Here is a 23593-nt window from a genome sequence, read left to right as displayed (position 1 = left end):
AGTTTCTGAAGGATAAGTAGGTAATTAAAAGAAAAACCTTATTTAAGAAAATTCTGAAGACACATTTTAAAACTCTCTGGCAACATTCTTTCCAGATTATTCTCTTTAACCAGAAGACTTCTATAGGGCCTTTGTTTGGTTTTCAAAGTCTTAGGCTAGAGACCCAGTGTTCTAGGGCCTCCCAGAGTCCTCGGGACTCCTTTGCCAGGAACTTAAGAGCCCTGGGCTGGGAGCAGAAAGCTCATCTCTGTTTCCCCCATAGGGCTCTGAAGCACCTGAGTTTGAGTTTTCTGAGCACTTGGTGACTTCCTCTGAGCTCTGCACAGTGCTCCCAGAGGACTCTGGCGCCCTGGCTAGCAGCTGCCCCCACTTGTGTAAGGCAGTCAAAAGGTCTGAGAGAGCACCATTAATTGTCACCAGCTCACAAGTGCTCGGGGGTGAGGTCAGCCTCTGCAGCAGTCCCTGCTTCTGGCTGGACCACTCCCCTGCCTGGCTAGTTTAAGAGCCCCGGGTGAGCCAGCCAGCTGCCAGAACACTTCCTGAGATACCTGAACAAACACAAGCTCTACAAACTGCATACCAGGAGGTCCATCACTTCCCAAGCATAGCATGTTCTTCATTCCACATTGCATCCCCATCCTGGAGGTTGGCTTAACATGGAATTATTACCCGCTAGCTGTATGACCTTCAGTAAAATAATTCTCTCAGTCTTGGTTATCTGTAAAATGGGGCTGCTAATATTTATCTCATAGAGTATTGCAAGGACTATAAAAGACCAGGCACTTCTAATGCATGATCACCATTAATCCATGCTTCCTGCCTTACCCTACTCAGCCACATCTAGCTTAACTAGTCTCGTCCAGCCCAGTTTGTTAAAGAGCTTGTCTAACCTCAGCCAGTGGACCCTGTGATCGTCCCTCAGTCTAATCCTGCCTGTAAATTGAATGAGAACACAATCCCTACCCTCCCAGAGCTCAGAGTCTTGTGAAGGACACAGGCGTTATTGAAATAATAGCACAAAGAGATATCAAATGACAACTCTGATATAAAGGAGAAGTACAGTGTTCTGAGATCACAGAACAGGGTGCCTGAGCCACGAGGGAAGGAGGAGGCAGGAGGAGAAGGCTGAGATCCCCCATGAGCAGAAGGAAGTGTATGCCCGGGACACCATGGTGAGAGCCCAGCTCACTCTTGGGACAGGAGGGCTGCAGATCCAGGATGCAGAGAGGAAGGGCATGTGATGGAAGATACTGCTTAGAAAGGAAGGTGGGGGCTAGACCACAGAGGGTCTGAAGGCCAGGTTGAGACTCTATCAGGAGCCTCTGTAGAAGTCTCCACAGATCATACACTAGAAGAAGACACTCTCAGAATTGATGTTTTAAAACAAACATACAAAAAAACATTTCACTCTGACCCTAGTGTGAATGGAGGCTGGAGCTTGCAGTAATTTAAGTGGTGGAGACACAAACAGGCCATTACAGAACTGCCAAGAGAAGCCCAGTAATGAGATTGCTAGATCAAATGATGGTTCTACTTTTAGCTCCTTGAGGTATCTCCATGTTACTTTCCACAGAGGCTGTACTAGTTTTCAGTCCCACCAGCACTGTATGAGTGTCCCTATCTCTCTGCATTCATGCCAACACTTATTGTTTTGGGACTTTTTGATAAAAGCCATTCTCACTGGCATTAGGTGATATCTCATTGTGGACATTCTATAAAAAAGACATCTACACTAGAATGTTTATAGCAGCACAATTCACAATTGCAAAGATGTGGAAACAACCCAAGTGCCCATCAATACATGAGTGGATTAATAAAATATGGTATATATTTACCATGGAGTTCTACTCAGCCACAAAAACAATGGTGATCTAGCACCTTTTGTATTATCCTGGCTAGCACTGGAACCCATTCTACTAAGTGAAGTATCCCAAGAATGGAAAAACATGTTCCACATGTTCTCACCATCGAATTGGTATTAACTGATCAACACTTAAGTGCACATATAGTAGTAACATTCATCAGGTGTCAGGCAGGTGGGAGAGGTAAGGAGGGGATGGGTATATTCACACCCAATGAGTGAGTTGTGCACTGTCTAGGGGATGGACATACTTGAAGCTCTGACTCAGGCTGGGCAAAGGCAGTATATGTAACCTAAACAATTTGTACCCCTGAAACATGCTGAAATTAAAAAAAAAGAACTTTCAAGAGAAAAGGGTCCCCGTGAGTGGAGATCAGAGAAGTCCTCTGAGTCACAGTCAGCCAGGGGTCCAGGTAGTGTTGGGAGAAGGAACAAGCATTCCAGACAGAGGACCAGCAAAAGCAAAGGTGTAGAGGAAAGGGGTGTTTACAGGAACCGACAAGGGGTTCCACATTGCTGGAGCAAAAAGTGTGAGAGGGAGAGTGATGAGAAATAAAGAGCTAAGAGGGAAGGCTGGCAGAGACCCAACAGGCAGAGTTCCCTCCCCCACATGACAGGGCCTTATCCAGTAAGTTATCAGGAGCTGCAGAAGGATTTAAGCAGGGAAGTGATATGATCAAGTTTATTTCAGATAGATGGTCCTGTAGGTTGGATAAATAAGGGATATGAGAAGATATGGGAATCAGAAAGATTAGTTAACTAGATGGCTATGCATCCACATGTTGAAATACTATGCAGATATTAAAACTGATTAAAATTAGAAAATTCTTGTAGCTTGATGCTAGATACAAAGCAGTATATTTCATATTATCTCAAATATGTGTCTGTGTATATATTCGCATAAAAAATGGATGAAAACAAATCTTTTAACAGCTTTATATAACTAAGTGGTAGGGTTATAGATGATTTTTCATTCCTTCTTTACAGTTTTCTGTATTTACCACAGGAGCAGGTACTTATGAAAGTTCATAATCAGAAAAAAATTAAGATTTAAACCACATAAAGTCAGCATGGATGGCCCTATCAAACTGATAGCAACAATTTATATTTTGATAGCACCTGGTATTTAGTGACCCTAAATCTTAAGCCACAAGATAAATATCATTCTCTCCATGTTCACAGAGGAGAAAATGAAAAAACAGGGAAGCAAAATGATTCATTTAACATGACACAAAGGGCTAGACGCAGAAGCAAACAGGAACGAGGTAGATGCATGCACTCCTCAGCTGCTTTGATTCTTTCTGCTGAGAAGTTATTTGGACAGAACAGATCATGCACAATCCAATAATTAAGATAACCGAAATAATTAGAAACAGCCCAACAGACTGCATGATTATCAGGCCAAATCAATAAAGAAGAAGTCAATCCCAAGCCTTGGGTAAATAAGGCAGGCTACACTGCTATAGGGACTGTAATTCCAGAATCCTGAGCTCAAGTGTGTCAGCATTCTTCTAGCAGTGAGGAGGGGGCCGGTATTAGAAGAGTGGAAAGCAAAAGTTGCTGCCACACTGTGCCCACCCTCATCCATACTGACTGTGTTAAAAGAAAGGAAAAGCTAATGTAAATGGTACACAATTGTGGCATCCACAACTCCCATGCCGAAGTGGGTGGTATATAGAGTCCTATTTCTCAACTTGCTGATCACCTTGTGGCTTTTTTCCACATTTCCCCATCACCCTCAGGAGCTACAAAAACACAATCCTCGATAAAACTGCAGCTGCAGATCTTAGACCCTCCAGGCTCTCCCCTACCCAGAAGGAGCTCCCGCCTACCTCCTGGACAGGGAGGCTGTGGCCCCAGAACAGCACCAGGCCTGACTGCAGGGCACGTGGCTTCTCTTCCACAGATGCCCAGAAAATGCAGCGAAGGAGATCCTCGTGTGAGACTGGCCTTATTTTTATTTAATCCTTTTAAAACTTCAGAAAAAGCTTAAAGAAACCCAGTGGTATTTTTAATATGGCTTCCATAGCCTAAAATAACATTCCTGGCATTGTTGGATGAGTGAGGTGAGACTACGGGAAGGGAAGATGGAGAAGGTAGGAGGCTTCCCAAAATTGCCAGGCTTGCAGATTAAACAAGTGCAACTTAGTCAGTGTCCAAATTTATGCTGAAATGGACGATACCTATTTTGCAAACTAATAAAGCAGCATTTAATTGTAAATACAGAGAAAATGAATAACCAATTTAAATTTTCTTAATCTACTGTAAGTAGCCCTGAAGATCAATAGAATTACAATTAACTAGAAGTTCTGCATCCACAGGTCCTAATTCAACCTTTGCCACTATAATCCCCCTGTATCTGCTTTATCTTAAGTAGGTGGTAATGGGCTGTCATGGTAGAGAATGGCTAGCAAACCAAGGCTATGAACAGGATGACTATGTGGGATGGCCCACAAATGAGATCTGCCCATGCCTGTCAATCATCTGGACACTCTCACAGACCCTGCCGATCTGCCCTCTCCATGACCCCTATATTTCTGAGCCTTCTTGTGGTCCCTCGGGCTCTGTCATTCTAGCCCTGCTCTCATCCTCGTATTCTCCTCTAGGAAAGATACCCCCAAATTTTACATCATTCTATAAATAGGAAGTGCCATATACTTGGATCCAATACATATTAAGGGCCACTTATTACGACACAGAAAAACATCCCAAAGGCCTCAGGCAGTGGCAATAACTTCCCAAAGTATTCACTGGCAGAAGCACCTCCTGAAACCTCACTTAAGGACTATTTGTCCTAACTTCAGACTTACATATCAAGCTAACATTAGCTTGCTTCATCTATGGCCCCTATTCCTATAGCTCATTAGAAATAGCAAAGTGTGATATGTTTAATACAAAGGGGCAGCTACAGGCAGACAACAGAAGCAGAAAGAAATGATATTTAGCAAAGCAACAAGTATAAAAACAATCAGAACAAGCATAATAGTTTTTTTAAAGAATAGTAAACAGTGTCATTTAAGGCAAATAGTTTTAAGTTTTAAGGCAAATAGTTCTACATACCTCTGCATTCCCTAAGGATGCCTAGGTATTCCATCATAGTTCATACTGATAACTTTGAGTCATTAAGAAGTTAAATTTAGTGTTCTCTGTTTCAGAAGGCAGAGATGTGCACAATTAACTGAAAATAAAAACAAGTTTTGACACACAGAAAGGTAGGTTTTAGCTATTTGAAAAACTCACCCTTTACTTTCTGATGCTCTAAATACCATAAAATGTAATAATCTGATAAAGGCTTAGCATGAAGTCTTGACCCTTCACTTTAAAAATGAGGTCTAGAGAGGTTTAAATGACTTGCCAATGGCCCACAAGGAGCAGGAAGAGCCATGACCAGGCCTATAGCTCCTGGTTCCCAGGGTTCCTGATCTGCCCCACCCCACCCCCCACATGGACACAGTCTCTGCTATATATACATGATAATGACCAACACTTCCAATGTCATTCTCCCGATTACATGTGCTTAGTCAAGAAGCATGTCTCCTGTCTCTCTTTCTTTCTTTTTTTTTTTTATTCTGGCATATTATGGGGGTACAGATTTTAAGGTTTCAATAAATGCCCTTTCCCCCCTACCCCCACAAGTCTGAGTTTCCAGCATGACCATCCCTCAGATGGTGCACATCTCACTCGTTATGTATGTATATACCCGCCCCCCTCCCCCCTCCCCCCTCCCCAATACCCTATTACTGTAGTACCTATGTGTCCACTTAGGTGCTACTCAGTTAATACCAGTTTGCTGGTGAGTATATGTGGTGCTTGTTTTTCTATTCTTGGGATACTTCACTTAGTAGTATGGGTTCAAGCTCTAACCAGGAAAACATAAGATGTGCTATATCACCATTGTTTCTTAGAGCTGAATAGTACTCCATGGTATACATATACCACATTTTATTAATCCATTCTTGGATTGATGGGCACTTGGGCTGTTTCCACAGCCTTGCAATTATGAATTGTGCTGCTATAAACATTCGAGTGCCTGTCTCTCTTTCTAAAAACTACTTTGAGTTATGTGAAAGGAAGTTGCTGTGTTAAGTTCAAGGTGTTTTTCTTACATTCTATGAGTAATGCACTCCTCATCCTACGGCTACTACACAGTAATTTCAGTTTCCTAATTCATAATATCCGTGGATTTTGTAAGACTCTTCCCTAGTGTTACTGTTTGTAAAAGGAAGCAAACAAATGAACAAAAATCCCAATAGAATGAAATAAAATCGAAAGAAAACATATTTTCAAGTCAAGAGAGCAAAGTGAAGACCAGTACATGACAGCTCTCCTCATCACCTTTCCATGGAGGTGTCTCTCCCTCCCATCTTCCCCATCACTGTCCAGTAGAGTTTCGTTAACCTGTTTTGAACAGGTTTATTTTTCTACTCTTAGATCACCTTCTAAGTAAGTCTTCCAAACGTCCAAGATTTTTGCGACAGGGCAGAGGTGAGGTAGTATGCTCAATATATTAGATCATATACACTCTGTCTTCTGGGAGTCACACTCTGGCTCTCTCAATAAGAACCAGCCTAACCCTGATGGAGATGATGATTGGCGTGTCTACCTAATGTCTGCTTCGTGTGGAAGTATAAACAGGTCCTGTCAAGCAGCAGAGGTTAAGCAGCAGATGTGCCATTATAATCATTGCCACCTGTATGACTACAGAGGTTCACCTAGGTATGTCCTTTTGTCTGCATAAAAGAGGAAATTTGGGGTCAAGGAAAGAAACGTCATGTTCAAAGTTTTGAATAAGACTTTCAATGAAATTAATTATTATGCCAATTACAATATGTAGCAAGCTACCTAGAAATACCATTCGGGACAAAAAAGGGAAGAAACTAAAATAAATAATCAAGATTTATAATACAAATTAAAGTGATCAAATATAATTTCCAGGTATTTAACACAGAGGATTATTAAATTCAGAAAGCAAATCTCTAAAACTTTTAAACAAAATGAAGCATAATTGTAGTCTTCTCTGACTTCACATGGATTATGAGTATTAAATACTCTCTTGAAGTAAAGAAGGAATAAACCTAGATTTTTTTCCTGTAGTAACAAAAAAAGTATATGAATTTTTTCGTTCATCAAAATCTTTTCAAAACTCCTATGAAAGTTAAAATGGGTAAGTAAGGCAAAACTTAAATTATACTATTCAGCTTTCTAAATAGTATCTCCTTTTTTGCACTCCACTATCAACTCTAATTCCATTTCTTCAAATCAGGTATAACTTATTACCAACTCCCTATGAAATCATCTAAGAAGAAAAATATTATACAGTTGAGTCCTTCCAAGCAAATAGCAAATATTCACACAGAACAGAACTCCTGGAACAAAATAAAAGTTCTCACTTCTCCTTTGAAACCCTCAAGAAATGAAAAAGAAAATTAGTGATAAGAAAGCATGCCACATTTAAAAGAGCAAAGGAAAGCTATGTGAGTGAACAATTTGAAAACAGGAAAAGACCCTTAAGTTTGGGTTGTCCTAATGCTTACCTACTTCTAGAAAGAACTAACCCTTTTCCATCCTGACACTTTGCTGAGTTAATTAAGCTGCTGTTTTCTAAGCATCCTATAATTGCAGCCAGCTAAAACAGCAAGGAACCCAACAGGTTACACTAATCCAACCTCTTTGGAAAGAGAAAATCAAAATCTGGAGAGGTGAGGTGACTTGCCTAAGGTCGCAGTTAAAAGCAGAGAGAGGAAGATACCCCAAATCTCCTGACTCCTGTCATCTCAAAAAACTGCCAAATAAATTTGCCAGGAAGAAGATCACTTCAGGAAGCCAGTAAAGACACTGGTCTCTTGAAGAGCCTGAAGAGCCCTTGCGCCCCCCACGTGACCCTCCGGGCTTTTTTTCAGCACACAAGAGCCTCCCTAGTATCAAGGCTCACATGGCAGCACAAGAGTTCAGTGAAGAGCCTGGTGAGGGCAGAAACCAAGTCTTTCCTGCAGCAATGCATCCAGCCATTCTGCTTTCTGGTCAAGGGAAGTATATAACTAGAGATGCGACAATTTTACTGAACAAGGAATTTTTAATAAACAGAAACTACCAAAGGACATACATAGAATGAACTTAGCAAAGCACTACCAATATATTGAGTTTTAGGTCCTGTGAGAAAACAGAGAAAAGGGGACAGTTCCTTGAAGGTAGGGACTTCGTAGGAAGATAAGCAGAAAGACAACAACAATAACAATAATAATATAATCCTTCAGTTAAGGATTAAGAACATTGTATGAGAATAATCCCCTTAAAGGAGCACTCTTTGTGAATTTTACACTGAACTTTTTAAATATTTCAAAATAAAAGCATACCATAAATGTTGGCTGCCTTTTTTTTTTTACATCTACTACTATTATATATTTTTTAATGCCAAGTACTTTATCCTCTTTGAATTAATAATGAGTGTTTTAGTCTTTGAAAACAGGGAATAATTCTCACTTCTTCTTGTCTTTGAATTGAACAAAAAGCCATGAAGTTATTGAGGAGAGAATGGATCAGATACGACTGTGATTTGCATCAATACAAGGCAAATTTTTCAATAACCGTTTAATGGAAAGATCGCCATGTGCACAATTCTGAGCTGGGTGACATCTGTCTCTGGCCTTAAGGGAAGGAGTAAAAGGAAAAAGGAAACAAACTTCAGTGTAATGTAGAAAGTACTACCATAGAGGTATGTACAATGCACACGGGAGTCCCAGTCAATAAAGCAGTTAATTATGCAGGGAATGAGGGAGGGGCCAGGCTAGAGGCAAGGGAAGCTAGAGAGGAAATAACACCAGCACTAAGCTTTCAAGGAAAAGAAGACACTGCCCAGATGGACCAGAGACGATGTTATTTCAGGCAGAGTAAACAGGATATGCAATGACACAGAGATGTGGAAGGGCTTGTGTACTGAGGGACCAGCAAATGGTCTCATAGTAGCCTGATCCCTGATTTCCTGGAGGAGTGGCTGGTTATGCAACCAGAAAGGTAGCTGGAACCACATGACGAAGCTTTTTTATGACCTTCCAAGAAGTTTAGATATATAGCTGTGGGCAGTAGGACACCATCAGAGATTTTGTGATGTTTTGTTTTGTTTACCATTTTAACCATTTGAAAGTATTCAATTCAGTGGCATTTAGTACATCGTGCAACCACTTCCACCATTTCCAGAACATTTCTGTTGACCCCAAAGAAATCCCCAGACCTAAGTGGTCACTCCCCCATTTCACCCTCTGCTTTCTGTCTCTGTGGGTTTGCGTATTCTGGATATTTCATATGAATGGAATCATACAATATGTGGCCTTTTGTGTCTGGCTTCTTTCACTGAGTATAATGTTTTCAAGGTGCACTTATGTTGCAGCATATATCAGTACTTCATTCCTTTTAATGGCTGAATAATGTTCCATTGTATTAACATATCATATTTTCTTTATCAGTTCATCAGTTGATGGACATTTGGGTTGTTTCCACCTTTTGGCTATTGTGAATAGTGCTGCTGTGAACATTTATGTGCAGTATAAGTTTATGAGTACCTATTTTCAATTTTGGAGGGTATATGCCTACTAGTGGAACTGCTGGGTTATTTGGTAATTCTATGTTTAACTTATTGAGGAATCCATCAGATATTTATAATCAAAGGAAAGACATAAGATTGTATTTTAGAAAGTTAAATGTACCTAATGGATATTTAAGGAAACAAGATCCTATAGAGATGGTTCCCCAAAGATCTACCAAATAGTTGTTCCTCTGCTTCTTCCTGCCTTCCTTCCTGGCCTTCCTACCTCCTTTCCTTTCTTTCCTGCCTGCTCTCTTCCTTTTTTTTTTTTTTTTTCTTTTCGAACCTACAAGTTGGCATGCAATCTGGTAGTCCAAATATATGCCCACCCACACACCTTGTGGCTTTACACCATCTTCTGAGGCTTCTGTGCTAAAATCCTGCAAGCTCAGCCCATCCGCAATAGTTCAGATTGTTTGCTTGCTTCACAACTCCTGCTCTGAGGAAGTATCAAGCTTTAATAAATAGGCCTCTTGGTGTTCAATGAGAGGTCCAAAAGGGGCACAGCAGTTCCATCTGCAAATATGAGGTTCACTGGAGTGTGCTGACTTCAACATTCCTGTCTTCATATACTTCTCCTCCATCCCCCTCCTTCAAACACAGAAACCCACACTGATAAACAACTGCTTCCTCAGTGGGCCTTCCAGGTTTGTAATTTCAAAAGCAAACAATTCTTCACAGGACTTTCAAGGATTATGAAAGTCCAATGCAAATATGAGTAAAGTGGCTTTCCTTAGAATTAAAATGGGTTAGTTTCTCAAATTTTGAACATGTGCCACCATCAACACACCAGGACACAAACAATAGCAAAGAGTAATTTATTAATTTTCTTTCTCAAAGTTAGGACAGTTATGGATGTATTCAGAAGTCATAGCGATAGTCACTCGGTGACCAAAGGATGGGAATGAAATATGTGGTTGCCGTTTTGTTGTTGTTGTTTTCCTCCCAGAAATCAAGAAATTAAAACAAGTCACATGATGGCTTGAACAGATTTTATAAATGAAACTGATTTGCAGGGTTGCAGTGGGGTGGCATGTCCATGAAGCTGTTCTCTAGAGGGCACTGAACTTCTGTTTGGGGGGAGGGAAAAGGTGGGGGCAAAAGCATCTAAGGAGTGCTGAAGCACTGACCTCACCAATCCAATGTGCATTACATTTATAGCAACTGTACCATCTAATCTTAGAGTACATTAATATCCCCTAAAATGCACAAATTTGAACATTTTAACATTCTGTTTTAAAAGTGCAATTATAAATAAAACTCCTTAGCAACAACCATGCAATCTCTGGGTCACTAGGGATTAAAGAGACTTAAACAGCTCTTCAAAAATAAAAGTATAGGGCTTTCATGGCACTTCTACGTACCCACCAGGGCAGGGTGTGAGGAGAGAAAGTAGTAAATCCCAAAGAGCTAGAAGGAAATTGGGGTTCTCCTCTCAGTCTTGTCCTACTATGGAACGATCATGGGAAGGATGGGACTGCCATTTCAATGTCCCTGCTGCAGCAGGCGCTGAGGCTGTGTTGTGCACTCTGCAGCACTCTTCTGTCTTGGTTACAGAACCCAGACTTTGTTCCGGTGTCAGGCAGCCCTTCCCCAGCCCCTAAAGACAAAGCTTGATTGGTCTAACAGAATCATGGCAATTCCATTCCACTTGCCTGGGATTGGGTTAGAAATGGTCATGTGACCTAATTCTGACCAAGGAGCCCTTGGGAGGTCTGCTAGAAGACTTCTGGGAAGTCACATTTATTGTAAAACATGGATCAAAAAGGGGCATGTGCTCTCCTGTTTTCTAGCCTTTGAAACTGTGCTGTGTGAGGAAGTGACTCATAGAACTCCCATGACCAGGAAGACACAAGGCTCAAGGCAAAATTGCCTAAGTTGGGGCTGCTAAAGCCCAAAGCAATGAATCTCTTTAATTAACTAGATTGGGTGCAGGTTTTCTCCAGACTTCTTGTTATGCAAATAATACATTTGCCTTGTCCGTTAACCCATCTTTATTTGGATATTCTGTTATTCCGCACTAAAAGATCCTTAACTACTAAACCCACCTAAGTGAGTGGATATGTGTTTATCAAGAACTTTATTAGTTACATTTTTTTAAATTACAACTGCAACCCAAATTATAATGTTTCATACCTAATCAGAAATGCTACTGTATCTGGCCTTTTTAGAAATAAAAACAACTCCAGGAAACTACACATATGGGAGAATACTTGACCAGGGGAAAAAAAAAAAAAAAGGCTGGCATGTTAACCTGCAAACAAAACTGGAAGAGTGTGAAAACAAGAACTGTGTGATAATTTAGAGATAAAAACGTGCTCTAAAAAACACTCATGCCACAAATTTCCAAAAGGAAAATCTGGGACCTATTAGTAAGAAGCACTCAATTTCCCCCATGGCATAATCAAAATATTACTGCAGAATCATTTGTACAGGTGGTTAAGAGAATAGGGAATTACTCTGTTTGACGCCTCTCAGTGGCCCTCAAACCTATGTATTTCAATATCTCTGTCACATCTGGAGGGCATACAATACTGTGCCCTTTTAAGATTTCTCCTGCCATTTTTTTTAACTTCTCCAAATGAGGTGTGTTGGGACCTGTTCAGAGGACTAACATGTAATGAGTTATACAGCTGCCAATTTTCCGAATCAGTGGTGGTGCTGAGGGATGACTTTAGGGACTGAAGCACCCTTTCCCAAAATAGCCATCAGCTCCCTGTACAACCCCCACCCCTAAAAAAAATGCACAATCTGGATAAAGCCCCCACCTTCACCTCTTCTATACAAAAATCAAAGGGCTTTCCCCCTCCAAACATATACTCTGTTTTATAAATTAAAAGCCATTACCGATAATAACATCCCCCTTCCTCACAGGCATTTTGATAATAGGCTTTCAGAGAGAAATGGCAGCAGTTAGCGCTAATATGCTAGGACTGGCGAGTAATTGACAAAAGTTTGTATCACAAGCGCAAATCACCTATCACCGGCATTATAGTGTAAAAAATCAGGTGAGGATCACTGCGTGAAGTTCCTTTCAACTCTGTGAATCCGACTCTACATGTGCTTACCCATTTTCTCCCTACCAATTTGAGTTTCTTTCAGAAGGAAAGGTGACCCTTGAGGAAAAAAGGAAGGAAATACATGACTTTGATGCTTCTTCAGCGGACATCTGCTTGCTGGATTTTATCTTTTACTGCTGAATAGTAAACAGTCTCCTTGAGTCTTTTGTTTTGTTTGTTTCAAACACCTGAGGGAAAAGACAATATTTTTCAGAACCGTTCATGTTGGCAGTCACTGTTGCTTTTCCTACCACTCTCTAGTTCAGCCTATCTCTTTATTTTTCCAATAGTGGGGAGTTTTATCTTCCTTCTACCAATACTTCCATTGTCTGAAAACAAGCAAAGTTTTCCTAGAATATGTTAGATGCTAAGGACTAAATTGCCTGGAATGAATTACTTAAGTATAAGTGGCATAAAACGAACGCTGAGCTCCAAATGGCAGAGGCTCAATTATGCCAACTGGCCATTATAATTTTTGTTTTCCCCCATACAGTTTATCTTCTGTTGTGTCAAATTGTTGCTCTGATGATCTGTTTCATAATTTTTCAATCACATGACAAGTGATCAATTTAGTTGTTTTTGCAGGATAACTTCATTGAGCAATATTTAACAGGAGGCACATACTTAAAATTCCATGACAATTGTAAACATTACTGTAAGCAGTTTTCAAATTGCAAGAGCTTAAAAAAAAGCATGCCAACTGAAATTAACCAACAGCCCACTTCCAAGACTCAGAACCCCTTCCTCACTAGTCTGGGGTTGGTTAGGGAAAGCACAATCCCATGGAACCTAGAGGATTTAAAACTTGGGTTTTTCACTAAGCAGCCTCCTATTTAAAAAAAAAAAAATTCTTTCCTAACACTCAGTAACATTTGTTGACTGATTTTTGAGTGAAGCAAATGTTCACACACCCCCCGCACCAAATAAAAATTCCTTGAAACATACACAAAAAAGATCCAAGCCTAATACAGCCTCCCACCCACCGCTTCCCCCATCCAGCTTGTTCTGCTGTTACAGACCCTAAGTCTGCAAGTTAATGCTTATTTGCATGGCAGATGGAGGCATCGGTGTTGATTTGCAGTTGAGTGACCTGTCATAAAGAGACAATTAAGCCTTCCAGAATTATCTGCACACTCAGAAATTTCCTACTTATATTTCTGGAGTCTCTTCCCTGTCTACATGTATAATGTCAAATAACTTGGTGAAACCAAAAGGGAACATATTACATCCTTTAGGTTCTTAGGGAAGAAATGAGTTGATTGATTTTTACCTACGTACAAAATATTAAAAAGTCTGAACACTTGGGGACATGAAGCAAGTTACAGAAAATAATTCAGTGTGTCCTCAGTAATTCAAGGTAACAGACACTAAAATATGGTTTTGTATTGTTCCCCTTTTTTCACTTGCTAATGCATTCCCTGATGGGTGTCCCCATGACATTATTGTTTGGTCTGCAATCAGCTATCTGGCTGAGTTACAAGAAAGATGGAGTGCAGCATGTAGTTCCCCGTTACTCTGCAGCAAACAAAGGCTGTCAGCTTCATGACGGTGGCCGCTGACTCTCATGCTCCAAGAAGTTCAGTTACATCCTTTTAGTTAAAACTTGCAATAAAATAGATCAATCACTGCAACCACTTTTAACCACAGGGAAACACTATGAGAGAACAAAAAATAAACTGTCATAAATTTTGCCAGGTTGGGAAGATAAGGTTCATTTTCTATTTACAAATGCCTTTCTTTTGATTAAAATCTTTATAATCAGCTATGCAAAGCTTTTGACAATATCAATGGTGTTTTTTAAAAATAGTAACTATAGAAAAAAACCAAAAATTCTAAAACCTAAAGCAGTGATCTTATCTGAATTAACCCAGAATACTGAGTTGTTTTATGCCAAAGGAAACACATTTGCTATTTGTATTATTGACCAATCCTCCAGTCTGGTTGTTTTCAACTTTTTCCTTCATCCCACCATTGCTATTGGGGGATGGGGAGGGACTGAAGAGGATGATCAGACAAAATCTGATTATTTTTATTCTTTTCACCAGCAAATTACACGGAAAAAAAAAAGGACCCCAGTTGTTCACACAATTGAAAATCGAAGGAAAGTGGAATTTCTCTGAAAGATAAGCTGGACACAAGAAAGGTGGGTTCAGGGAATGAGGAGATAGCCACTCTGAGGTCATGGTTTGCTTGGTATGAATAATCTATGATTATGATCTGATAATCTGTAATTATATAATCTGTGATTATAATCTGATAGCCTGGCATACATAGCACTGCAGGTGTACACAGAGATGAAAGGACAGTTGATTCTTGGTAACTGTTGGGGAAACCTGTGACCTGCCTAAATGTCGTCAATGTTCCCACTCCCCAGGATCTTGAGCTTAGTACTGACATCCCCTCAATGGAATGGAATGTCCAGATGCTCCCCTAACAAAAGCTTATCTTTCATGGCAATCAAGAACACTTGCAATTATGAGCAGCCTGACTGATGGGGTTTGAGGGCTTTTTTTTTGAGCTCTGAAGAAGAAAAATCAGTAGCTAAGGAAAAAAATCACAGCGACTCGGGTATAATTGGATGTGAACTTTCTATGACATAGCAAAAACTTCCTTTTTTCCCCTCAAGGCCATTGCTAAATGTTATCCATGAGACATCATAAATGAAAATGGCATTGATTCTGGCAATTCTGATCACAAACCTAGTAAACACCATTTACTTTTGAGTTTATAAATTACTTTTAAAAGACAGTTCCTGTGTGCAGATGGTAAAAATGGAAGCAAGTATCTTCTATTGATGGCAGAGTGGCAAGAATTTAATTCCTGTTCAAGATAACCTGCATGAGTGTTAGCAAAAGAATGTGTTGAAACATAAAATATCACACTTGGGGATGTTCAGCCTCGACACACTGTGAGACAAGCCAAAACTACAAATCTAGTCATTAAGAGTTGTGTGGAATTAGCTAGCAGTTGTTTAATCAAAAAGGGCTCATTTAATACTGTGCCTAATGTCAGAATTGATACAGAAATAAAATGCATCTTCTTTTCCATGTCAAAGATAAATGTGTGTGATGTAACAGTGCACTGGGATACCCACCATAAATTTTAGCCATGACAGAAAAAATTCCTGCTTCCTTTGCCCAGATGAGACTTGGCTCTGCTAATGAACAGTGAGAGAAGCATTCTTGAGAGTGGAGTGTGTGCATGCTGCTGCGCACAAGCAATTCTTTGGAAGGTGGGATGAAAAACCTCTAATCACATCTGTTTACCTCCACATCCCTTCAAAATTTGCTTTTGTCTACACTGTATGATGTATATATTAGTGCAGTCCATGCACATAATTTAAATGAATAAATATCAATAGTACAGAGGGATGCTCCAAAGAATTTCAGAGACCACTTGCCTTGAGAAAGAAAGAAAGAAAAAGGAAGTCTTAATCACATCCCCAACACCCCCAAAATTGGGGAATCCCTTTGCCAGCAGCATCTTCTAGCCCCAAACGGTCTGAGAACAATCTGTGAACTACTGGGTCAAGGAGGATAAACAGTGCTGGCTTCTCGGCTTCCCGAGATATATCTGCTCTTGGGAGATAATTATTCAAACACAAATGATACTCTGGTCTACAAATGAGCTGAAGAAAATCATCAATCTATTTCTGTGTCAGGTAGAACTTGGTGGGTCCTGTGCAGACTATTAATTTCGTGGGAAATAAGCAACAGGGGAAACAGATAAATCATTAGCAGAGTGAAGAGCAGATCCAATGAATTCCTACCAAATCTCTTACTTTCCTTTCTTACAGAGAGCAAAATGACAAAGTATTTATGTCCCACTGTCTTTGATATCTGTTTAGCCCATTAGAGGAAAAATGCCTCTGAAACCACAAGGACATGTTTTATTTCAAGTCTCAAGAATTCAATCCCAAATGATTTATACAAGTCTATATTATGTGTACAGAATTATAATCTTCACATTTCTGAAATCTTATCATTTTTAATTTCATCAAAACAAAACACTACAACATTAATTTTTCTTTTGTTTATTGCAGACAACATATAATATTAGAGTTTGATTTACATGCACAAAGTACATATATTTGAAAATTAATGTTAATTGTCAATGATAAATTTTTAATTAAAAATTTTTAAAAAGTTAAGGCTAATAGAACAGTTAGAACTTCCAGTATAATTTCAGTGACAATGGTTTCTATTCAAAACTGATTTTGCCAAAGTTCTGCATAATGTGTTCACAAGTCTCATCAATGTTTATTTATTAAAGTCAGTGTTTTCAGTAACTGAAGGAAGCATTATATGTTTCCAACTGAGTCTCCTTCCATCTGTCCTCCTATCCTACTATTCACCCAGTAGTTGAAACATATGTACTGCACTTGGGACAGAATGGCTGGGAGCCCCCCATAGGGTACAGCACTCCATCACTCAGCCCTGTATTTCCTGTCATTTGCTCACTAGAGTTATCAGCCTTCCCAAAGTGCTCTCGGGTAATCTTCCCATAACCTACTAAGAGTAGTTACAATGTAACCCACTAGAAAATACAAACTCCACTACTTGAAATAACCTCTGTGAAGGCAGGGATTTTTTTGTCCATTTTGTGCACTCCAGTATCTTCTACATCTAGAACGATACCTGACAGTCCAACACCTATTTGTTGAGTAAATAAATGGACGAAGGAAGGAAGAACCTATCTATAGGTCACCCCTTCTCATTTCCTGGGATCCTTATATAATCCACGCTACACTCACTTGCTTTACAGGCTTTTACACACAAAGGCTTCTTTCAAACCCCCAAATTCCCAGCAGCCTGAAGCCCTCAGTTTTAAATCCATTCTGTTCAACTACTCCAGCAGTCAGGTTGTTGGGTGCAGGATGATTTCATTTGCATACTTCCCAGAGAAAGTCCTTACTCTGACCAGCAAAGTTTTCTTGGTATCAAAAGTTAGCCAGTGCTGCAAGAAGGGCACATGTGGAAGAACAATTCAGAGTCAATATCCAACTCAAACACAAAAGAACCCCCATGTGTGTAGCCAAAATCTTCCTAGTATTACCTAGCACATAATAGGATTTCAATGTGCATTTATTGAATTGGAGAGTAAACTAAGGAAATACAGTGTTAACCTAATATCTCTAAAGCATTTCTTAAGTTTTCATGTTTATCGTAGTGAGCAAGATAGCAAAATGTGGATTGGTCAATATAGTGCTATTAAGAAAACCTGCTGCTGCAAACACAACTGTGTTCAAACTATGCCGATGAATGGTTCTTGTCAGCCTGGTAGAAAAGTATAGGGTTCTAGTATCAGTTCTTAATGGGCTTATCAACAAGTTTACCTCCATTTTTGTTGAAGGTCCAGTTGGAGGTCTAATCAAGACCCTTCCAGGGTCTGGGCTACATAGAGGTGAACTAGAATCATAATGAGAGGGTGAAAATCAGAATTTGATGATCCTCCCAAATATTTGTTCCATTGACATCAATGCTTTTCTGGTTCATGTGATTATTAATACTATGGAATCTATACATACTTCTAAACTAATCTGTCATTGTCCACATTGTATGTTTCTCTCTCCTCTACATCTCTCAGAAATACTTGCCTTTCCTCCAGTGATAGAAAATGTAAACAATTCTGATTGTGAGCATGTTTTCCATATTATCAAGTCTACAATTTTGGCGGTACAACCTTCACCCACCTCTAGATCCACAGGAGAAAAAGGCTGACGTCTTTTCCTCTCAAAAGCTCACTAAACATACCAGGCAGTTCTTGTGCCCCTTTCTCACCCCTCTCCACTCTCCCATCTGAATCAACTTTTCTCCAACTTCTATTAATTAAAATTTCCAAATGATGTTAGGACACATGAGCAAGGTAATTCAGAGAAGAAAGTAAGAATAGGACCTGGGACTCTAGTTACACACATTTTTAAATTAGATGTAATGTCAATTTCTAGTTTTATGTGGCTCATTTAAGAAATTCATACCACTAATGTCATACCATATAGCCACTAACGTCAGATGCCAAAACAAAGGTAATGTTTACCTAATATGGGTACCAAAATCATCTGTTTGATATAGGAAAATGTTGGTGACATTTTCCTTTCTCCAATTACTCATAGAATCAGAATTTTAAAGCTATTCATGTCATCCATTCCTTTCACAGATGATGAAACTGAGATCCAGAACCGTTATGTAACTAGCCCAAGGTAGGTTAGTAGCAATGTTGAAAGGCACTGCTAGCTATCTCCCAAACAACAAATTATGACCCTATAATGTACCTGTGCTCCTCCTTTCCTCCAAACTCCTCATTTCTTAATAGTGTCAGCTCATTAACTTCCCAGGGCACTAAATTTACATTAATTACAACAATGATAGATCTTAGAACTAGGAAAATCTCTAAAGAATAGTCAGCCTTCCTAATACTACAGACAAGGAAACTGAAAGCCAAAGAGGCCTGGAAGCTTGTTGGAGAACACACTGCAATTTAGCAACAGAGCCAGCAATGGAGCCCATATCTTCTGCTTACGACCTAGAACTCTTCAGTGTTCTACACAAAGGATCAGCTAAACACTGTCAATATTATCAGTCTAAGATTGTTTTCATCTAAAATATGCATTCATCACTAGAAGAAATCTACGTCTTTTAAGTGATACGTGAGTTCTGTCCTATGGCAGTACTGGGCTGGACAACCATTTGGCAGATCGTAGAAAGGAGTTTGAACAATGAATGGAGGTTTGGTTTCAATGACCTCTAAAGTCCTTCCACCTCTATGATTATTTGCTTCTGGACTGCCCAGGAACTGGGCACCTCAGCTAATCAGGGCATTTCCAGAAGTGTTGTACAGTATTCTGTGAGGGTCCCTCTCCACCTGGTGGATTGGACTTTGCTGTTTCAGGCATTACTCTATATCTAATTTACATGCAATCAAATACTCTAGGCATAGAAAGAGTGTAAGGAAATGCAGTTCTGTCATTTCCAAAGACAGACTACACTGCTTAGCTTTCAAAATTGCCTTGCCTAAATGAGCATTCCATAACTAAGCCTCCAAATTCATCTTTTACAGTTTGTTCATGTACTGTCTACTATCAGTATTAATTATGCAGCATCTTCATGAGGAGAAATCAGATGTGGATGTGAGTTAGGAAAGGAAAGAAAAGGGTGCACTTCCCAAAGAAAGATTACTGTGATTCCCCCAAAAGTGCTGGAGCCCTTCCATGCACAGGCAGATTTTGGATGGCAGTCCCCAGCTGAGCTAGCCATGGGAAGGAGGAAGTTGACATGTTTGAGAAATGAAGAATACAACAACCAACAAGACTCTGGAGGCCAACACATTATTAACCCCGTCCTTTCTATGTAATTCCATTCCGAGTTGTAATTCAGCACAAATCTGTTGGTCTGCCTTCTTGAATGCCTAAATACTAAAATGTACTGATTTTAGACTTTTTTTTTGGAATAATGAGTCCAAGGGAAGAGATTTCTTTTTCATTTCAGAGAGAAAAAAATTATAATAAGGATTGAGTTCTGCAAGTTAAAGGAAGCTTACCAAATAGAATTGTCACATTGACTATTTTTACACGAATGGGATTACCAAAAATAAAAAAAGAAAACAAATTCAAAATATCTGATTACATGCATGGAAACCAGGTGTTGCATAGATTCCCGAAGAGCAAACTGATGCTCTACAACTCAGTGCCAAATACAAAACAACAAAAACAACCTTTCAAGGTATCACAAACATGACAGAGAGATCTGTAGAGACTCCGTGCCCAGATCTGGAGAGCTCTACTTTAAAGGGCTAGGGCATCTTCTCCCCTCACCTCCCCCTGGAGAGCCGAGACACTGAGGGGACATCAGGAAGACTGAGAAAAGCAGGTGTCCTACCTGCCTCCAGCCGCCTCCAGCAGCGGAGGACTGGCGCCTGAAGTCTGATCCACACACACCCTGCGCGTGGGTGTTTGGGGGAAGGTTCCTCCGGCCTCTGCAGCTCCCCGTTAGCCCGCCGGGCTGGGATGACCCCATCAGTCCCGTCTGACACCAGCATCAGCACAATGCAAGACAGAGCCCTTCCCCGCCCCTTTCTGAGGTGTCACCCCTTTTCTCCCACAGGGTATTTCTACAAGGAAAGCACAACTTGAGGGAAGGAGCCTGACTGGGCAAAGTCGAGTCTTCTGACTGGTACCCTCATGGGGAGTAGCGTCAAGAAAATACACACAGGCATGCAAGTCTGGCAGGTGTACAAAGACAGAGGAGGGCGAGAGGAGAGAAAAGAAGGGGGGAACGGGAAGCAAAGGCAGGGAAGAAGGAGACAGAGGCGGGGGAAAGCGCAGACTTGAGGGAAAGGGAAGGAAGCGCAGGATGAGGACGGAGGAAGAGTGGAGAGAAAGAAGCGGGAGAGAGAGAGCAGGGAGGAACGGGAGGAGGGGAAAGAAGGGCAGCGGGAAGGAAGAGAGACCGCGCCGGGCGGGCGGCGGAGCGCGGGCCGCGGCGGGGAGGGGGCCGGGGCCGGCGCGCCCCTGGGAGGCGCGGGGCGCGCCCGCCGCTCACCTTTCAGGATGAGGGTGTCGATGTCCCGGTCGATGCCCAGGAAGTAGCACTTCCTCCAGAGGCCCGAGTAGGTGGCGAAGAGCGGCCGGCCGCACTCGGCGTCCAGCCCGCCGAGCCCGAGCAGCGAGCGCCAGGACTCGGGGTCGGCGCGCCCCGGGCCGCCCGGGAGCAGCCGGCGCCCCAGCGGGGGCGAGTCCCGCAGCGGCAGGTGCGACAGCGGCATCAGGCGGTTCTTCTGGTCCGGGGGGTCGGCGCCCGCGCGGCTGCGCTCGCAGCTCTCCTTGTGGCGCCGGGGGTCGGTCTCGTACCAGTGGTCGGTGAAGATGGCCGTGACGAGCAGCCCCAGGGAGCAGAGGCTGAGGCCGAGGCTGAGCGCCGTGACGAGCGCCCGCGGCTCCATGGCTCCCCGCCCGCCCGCCGCAGCCGCCGGTGGGCTCGCGCGCCGCCGCCAGACACAATGCACTTGGCCGCCGCTCCGCTCGCGCTCCCTCCCGCTCCCCACCTGCCCCCCGCCTCCCTCCGCGGCCTCCGCGCCCTCGGCTCCCGGCCGCCCGCCCGGCCCCGGCCCCGCCGCCCGCCGCCTCCCGGCCGGCTCCGAGCCCGCCCCGCGCCGCGCTCACTTGCCTGCCCTCCTCCCCGCCAGCCCCGCTCCGCGCCCCGCTCGCTCCCCTCGCCCCGCGCCCTGCCTCCGCGTCCCTCCGTCCGCCTTCTTTCCAGCGAGCCCTCTTCCCTTTTTAATCTCTCCTCACCGCCTTCCTCTTCCTCTCTCCCCTTAACCCCATCCCTACTTTCCTCTGACTTTACTTCAACTCTTCCTCTCGCTCTTCTCCCCACTTATTTTGTCCCTCTGCTTCCCGGCTCCTGCGCCTTTATATCCCTGCTCTGCTCCCAGCGCCTCTCTCCACCTACTCCTCTGCACACCCCTCGCGTCGTCTCCCTCCAACGACCTTAAAAGACATCCACCACCATCAGACTCACTCTTGTCACTTGTCCAAGTTGATTTTGATCAGTGTCCCGTTTTGTACCCAGGAGCAAATCCCATCCAGGCCGGGCTGCGTGGTAGCATTTAACTCTTCGGAATGTCGATCTGGAGCTGAAGACCCTTTGTCCTGCCGCCAGAAGGATGCAGCCCCTTGGACCCCTGCAGCTGTCCCTGCCGTCGCTCTCTTTCCCTCTCACTCGCCCCTGCAACCTCTAAGTGTTCTCTCTGCCCCAGCCCCTCTTCTGAAAGCAAACGCACCGAGTGTCACTGGAGCGATAGAGCGATGGCCAGAGATGTCCCCCAACTTCATTTCAGCCTGCACTGAGATGGACTTCCTTTTCCGTTGACTACCTCCATCTCTTCCAGATTAACGACCTCCTGGAGTTTCTGGAAGAGCCTAGGATCAATGAACCCTCGCTGTGGCACCTGCTTGGTGAGATGAGTATTGCCTTTGCATAAAGAAAGCCCCCAGTAATAAATCAAAGTAATGATATTCTCCTGTGCAAGTTTCTCTCCTGGGCTGGAAGGGTCACCAACAAAGCAGTGCTGCACACTGAAGTCAACATCTGAGCCTGGTTCTGTTCTTCCAGGGCACTCAGCAGTCACGGGTGTGACTTCCAAGAATGGCAGGCAGATCCACATTTTCTAAAACGAGGAGATGTTAGGAGCCAGGGTACTAAGAGTTAATTGCTTATATGGTATATCGTCAGTACAGGGGTGCAATGCACTTGTGCCGCTTAATACCCTTGTGACCGTGTTAGAGACAGAAAACCATGCTGCATGAGCCCAGGGATGGAAATTCTTGTGTTCTTATGCTATGAAATATTAATGATCGAGAGATTATGAAGCATTCATTAGATACTAAATGTCATTACTCCATGATTTAATGGGACTTATTAATTAGTGTCCCACATCAATTGGTATTAATATGATTTATATACTTCCTCTGGAATGACATCTGTACAGGTGGTTTAAGACTCTTGCTGGGATTTATTTTCATTGCTGTTTGTACCCAGCATTTTCAGAGGGTATATGTCCAATGAAGATCTTGCACCTATTCTGAGCCTCATTTAAGCAAATTATATCAGATCCCCCGTGCCTATTTCTGCTGACCTGACAATGTGAATTATTGCCTGGATTTTCTCACAGCTTTGGCAAGATCTATGATGAGCTCTAGTCTAATTAAGGAAGACAAAGAATTATAATTTTAGTATATCTCTCACCTATAAGTTTTTCCTTACCAGGAAACGCTAAGCTCATCAAAGGAGTCTTATCTGGATTTGCACAAAAATGATGAGACTTAGAAGCTTTCTTTTATTTATACTCTATAATATGTGTGAAATCCTAGATCTTTATGGATACACAGAGAGAATACTTTTAACTGTGAGTCCACAGCTGACATCTGAAATTCACTCTTGTCATGTGTCCTTTTATTTTTAAAAAATGCCTCTTTAGATAAAGTTATTACAAACCTTCCAAGTCCCAGGGGTTGTCAAGCCTTTAGCAAGTGCTCAGTTCCTTTTCAAGTCCTCACCTGATGTACTACAAGAAATAAATATTCAGCAGCATTTCAGA

The 23593-nt window shown here is 42.0% G+C and overlaps 1 protein-coding gene across 2 annotated transcripts in view; it reads right to left on the bottom strand.

Moving 5' to 3' along the window:
- The window catches only part of TMEM178A (transmembrane protein 178A), a 67468-nt gene extending 45971 nt beyond the window's left edge, over positions 1-21497 (bottom strand). Inside the window, exon 1 of one of the 2 annotated variants that reach the window (XM_012788526.2) lies at positions 21037-21497. In XM_012788526.2, the coding sequence (XP_012643980.1) occupies positions 21037-21436 (400 nt within the window). In that variant the 5' untranslated portion in view covers positions 21437-21497. Of the gene's footprint in view, positions 1-20373; positions 20614-21036 lie in introns of those variants that run through there. The other variant, XM_012788528.3, reaches the window with a different exon arrangement.
- Between the last annotated feature and the right edge of the window lie 2096 nt (positions 21498-23593).

Source organism: Microcebus murinus, chromosome 3 (genome assembly GCF_040939455.1).
Source record: "Microcebus murinus isolate Inina chromosome 3, M.murinus_Inina_mat1.0, whole genome shotgun sequence".
NCBI classification, from domain to species: domain Eukaryota; kingdom Metazoa; phylum Chordata; class Mammalia; order Primates; family Cheirogaleidae; genus Microcebus; species Microcebus murinus.
This window is presented reverse-complemented; position numbering and strand designations above follow the sequence as displayed.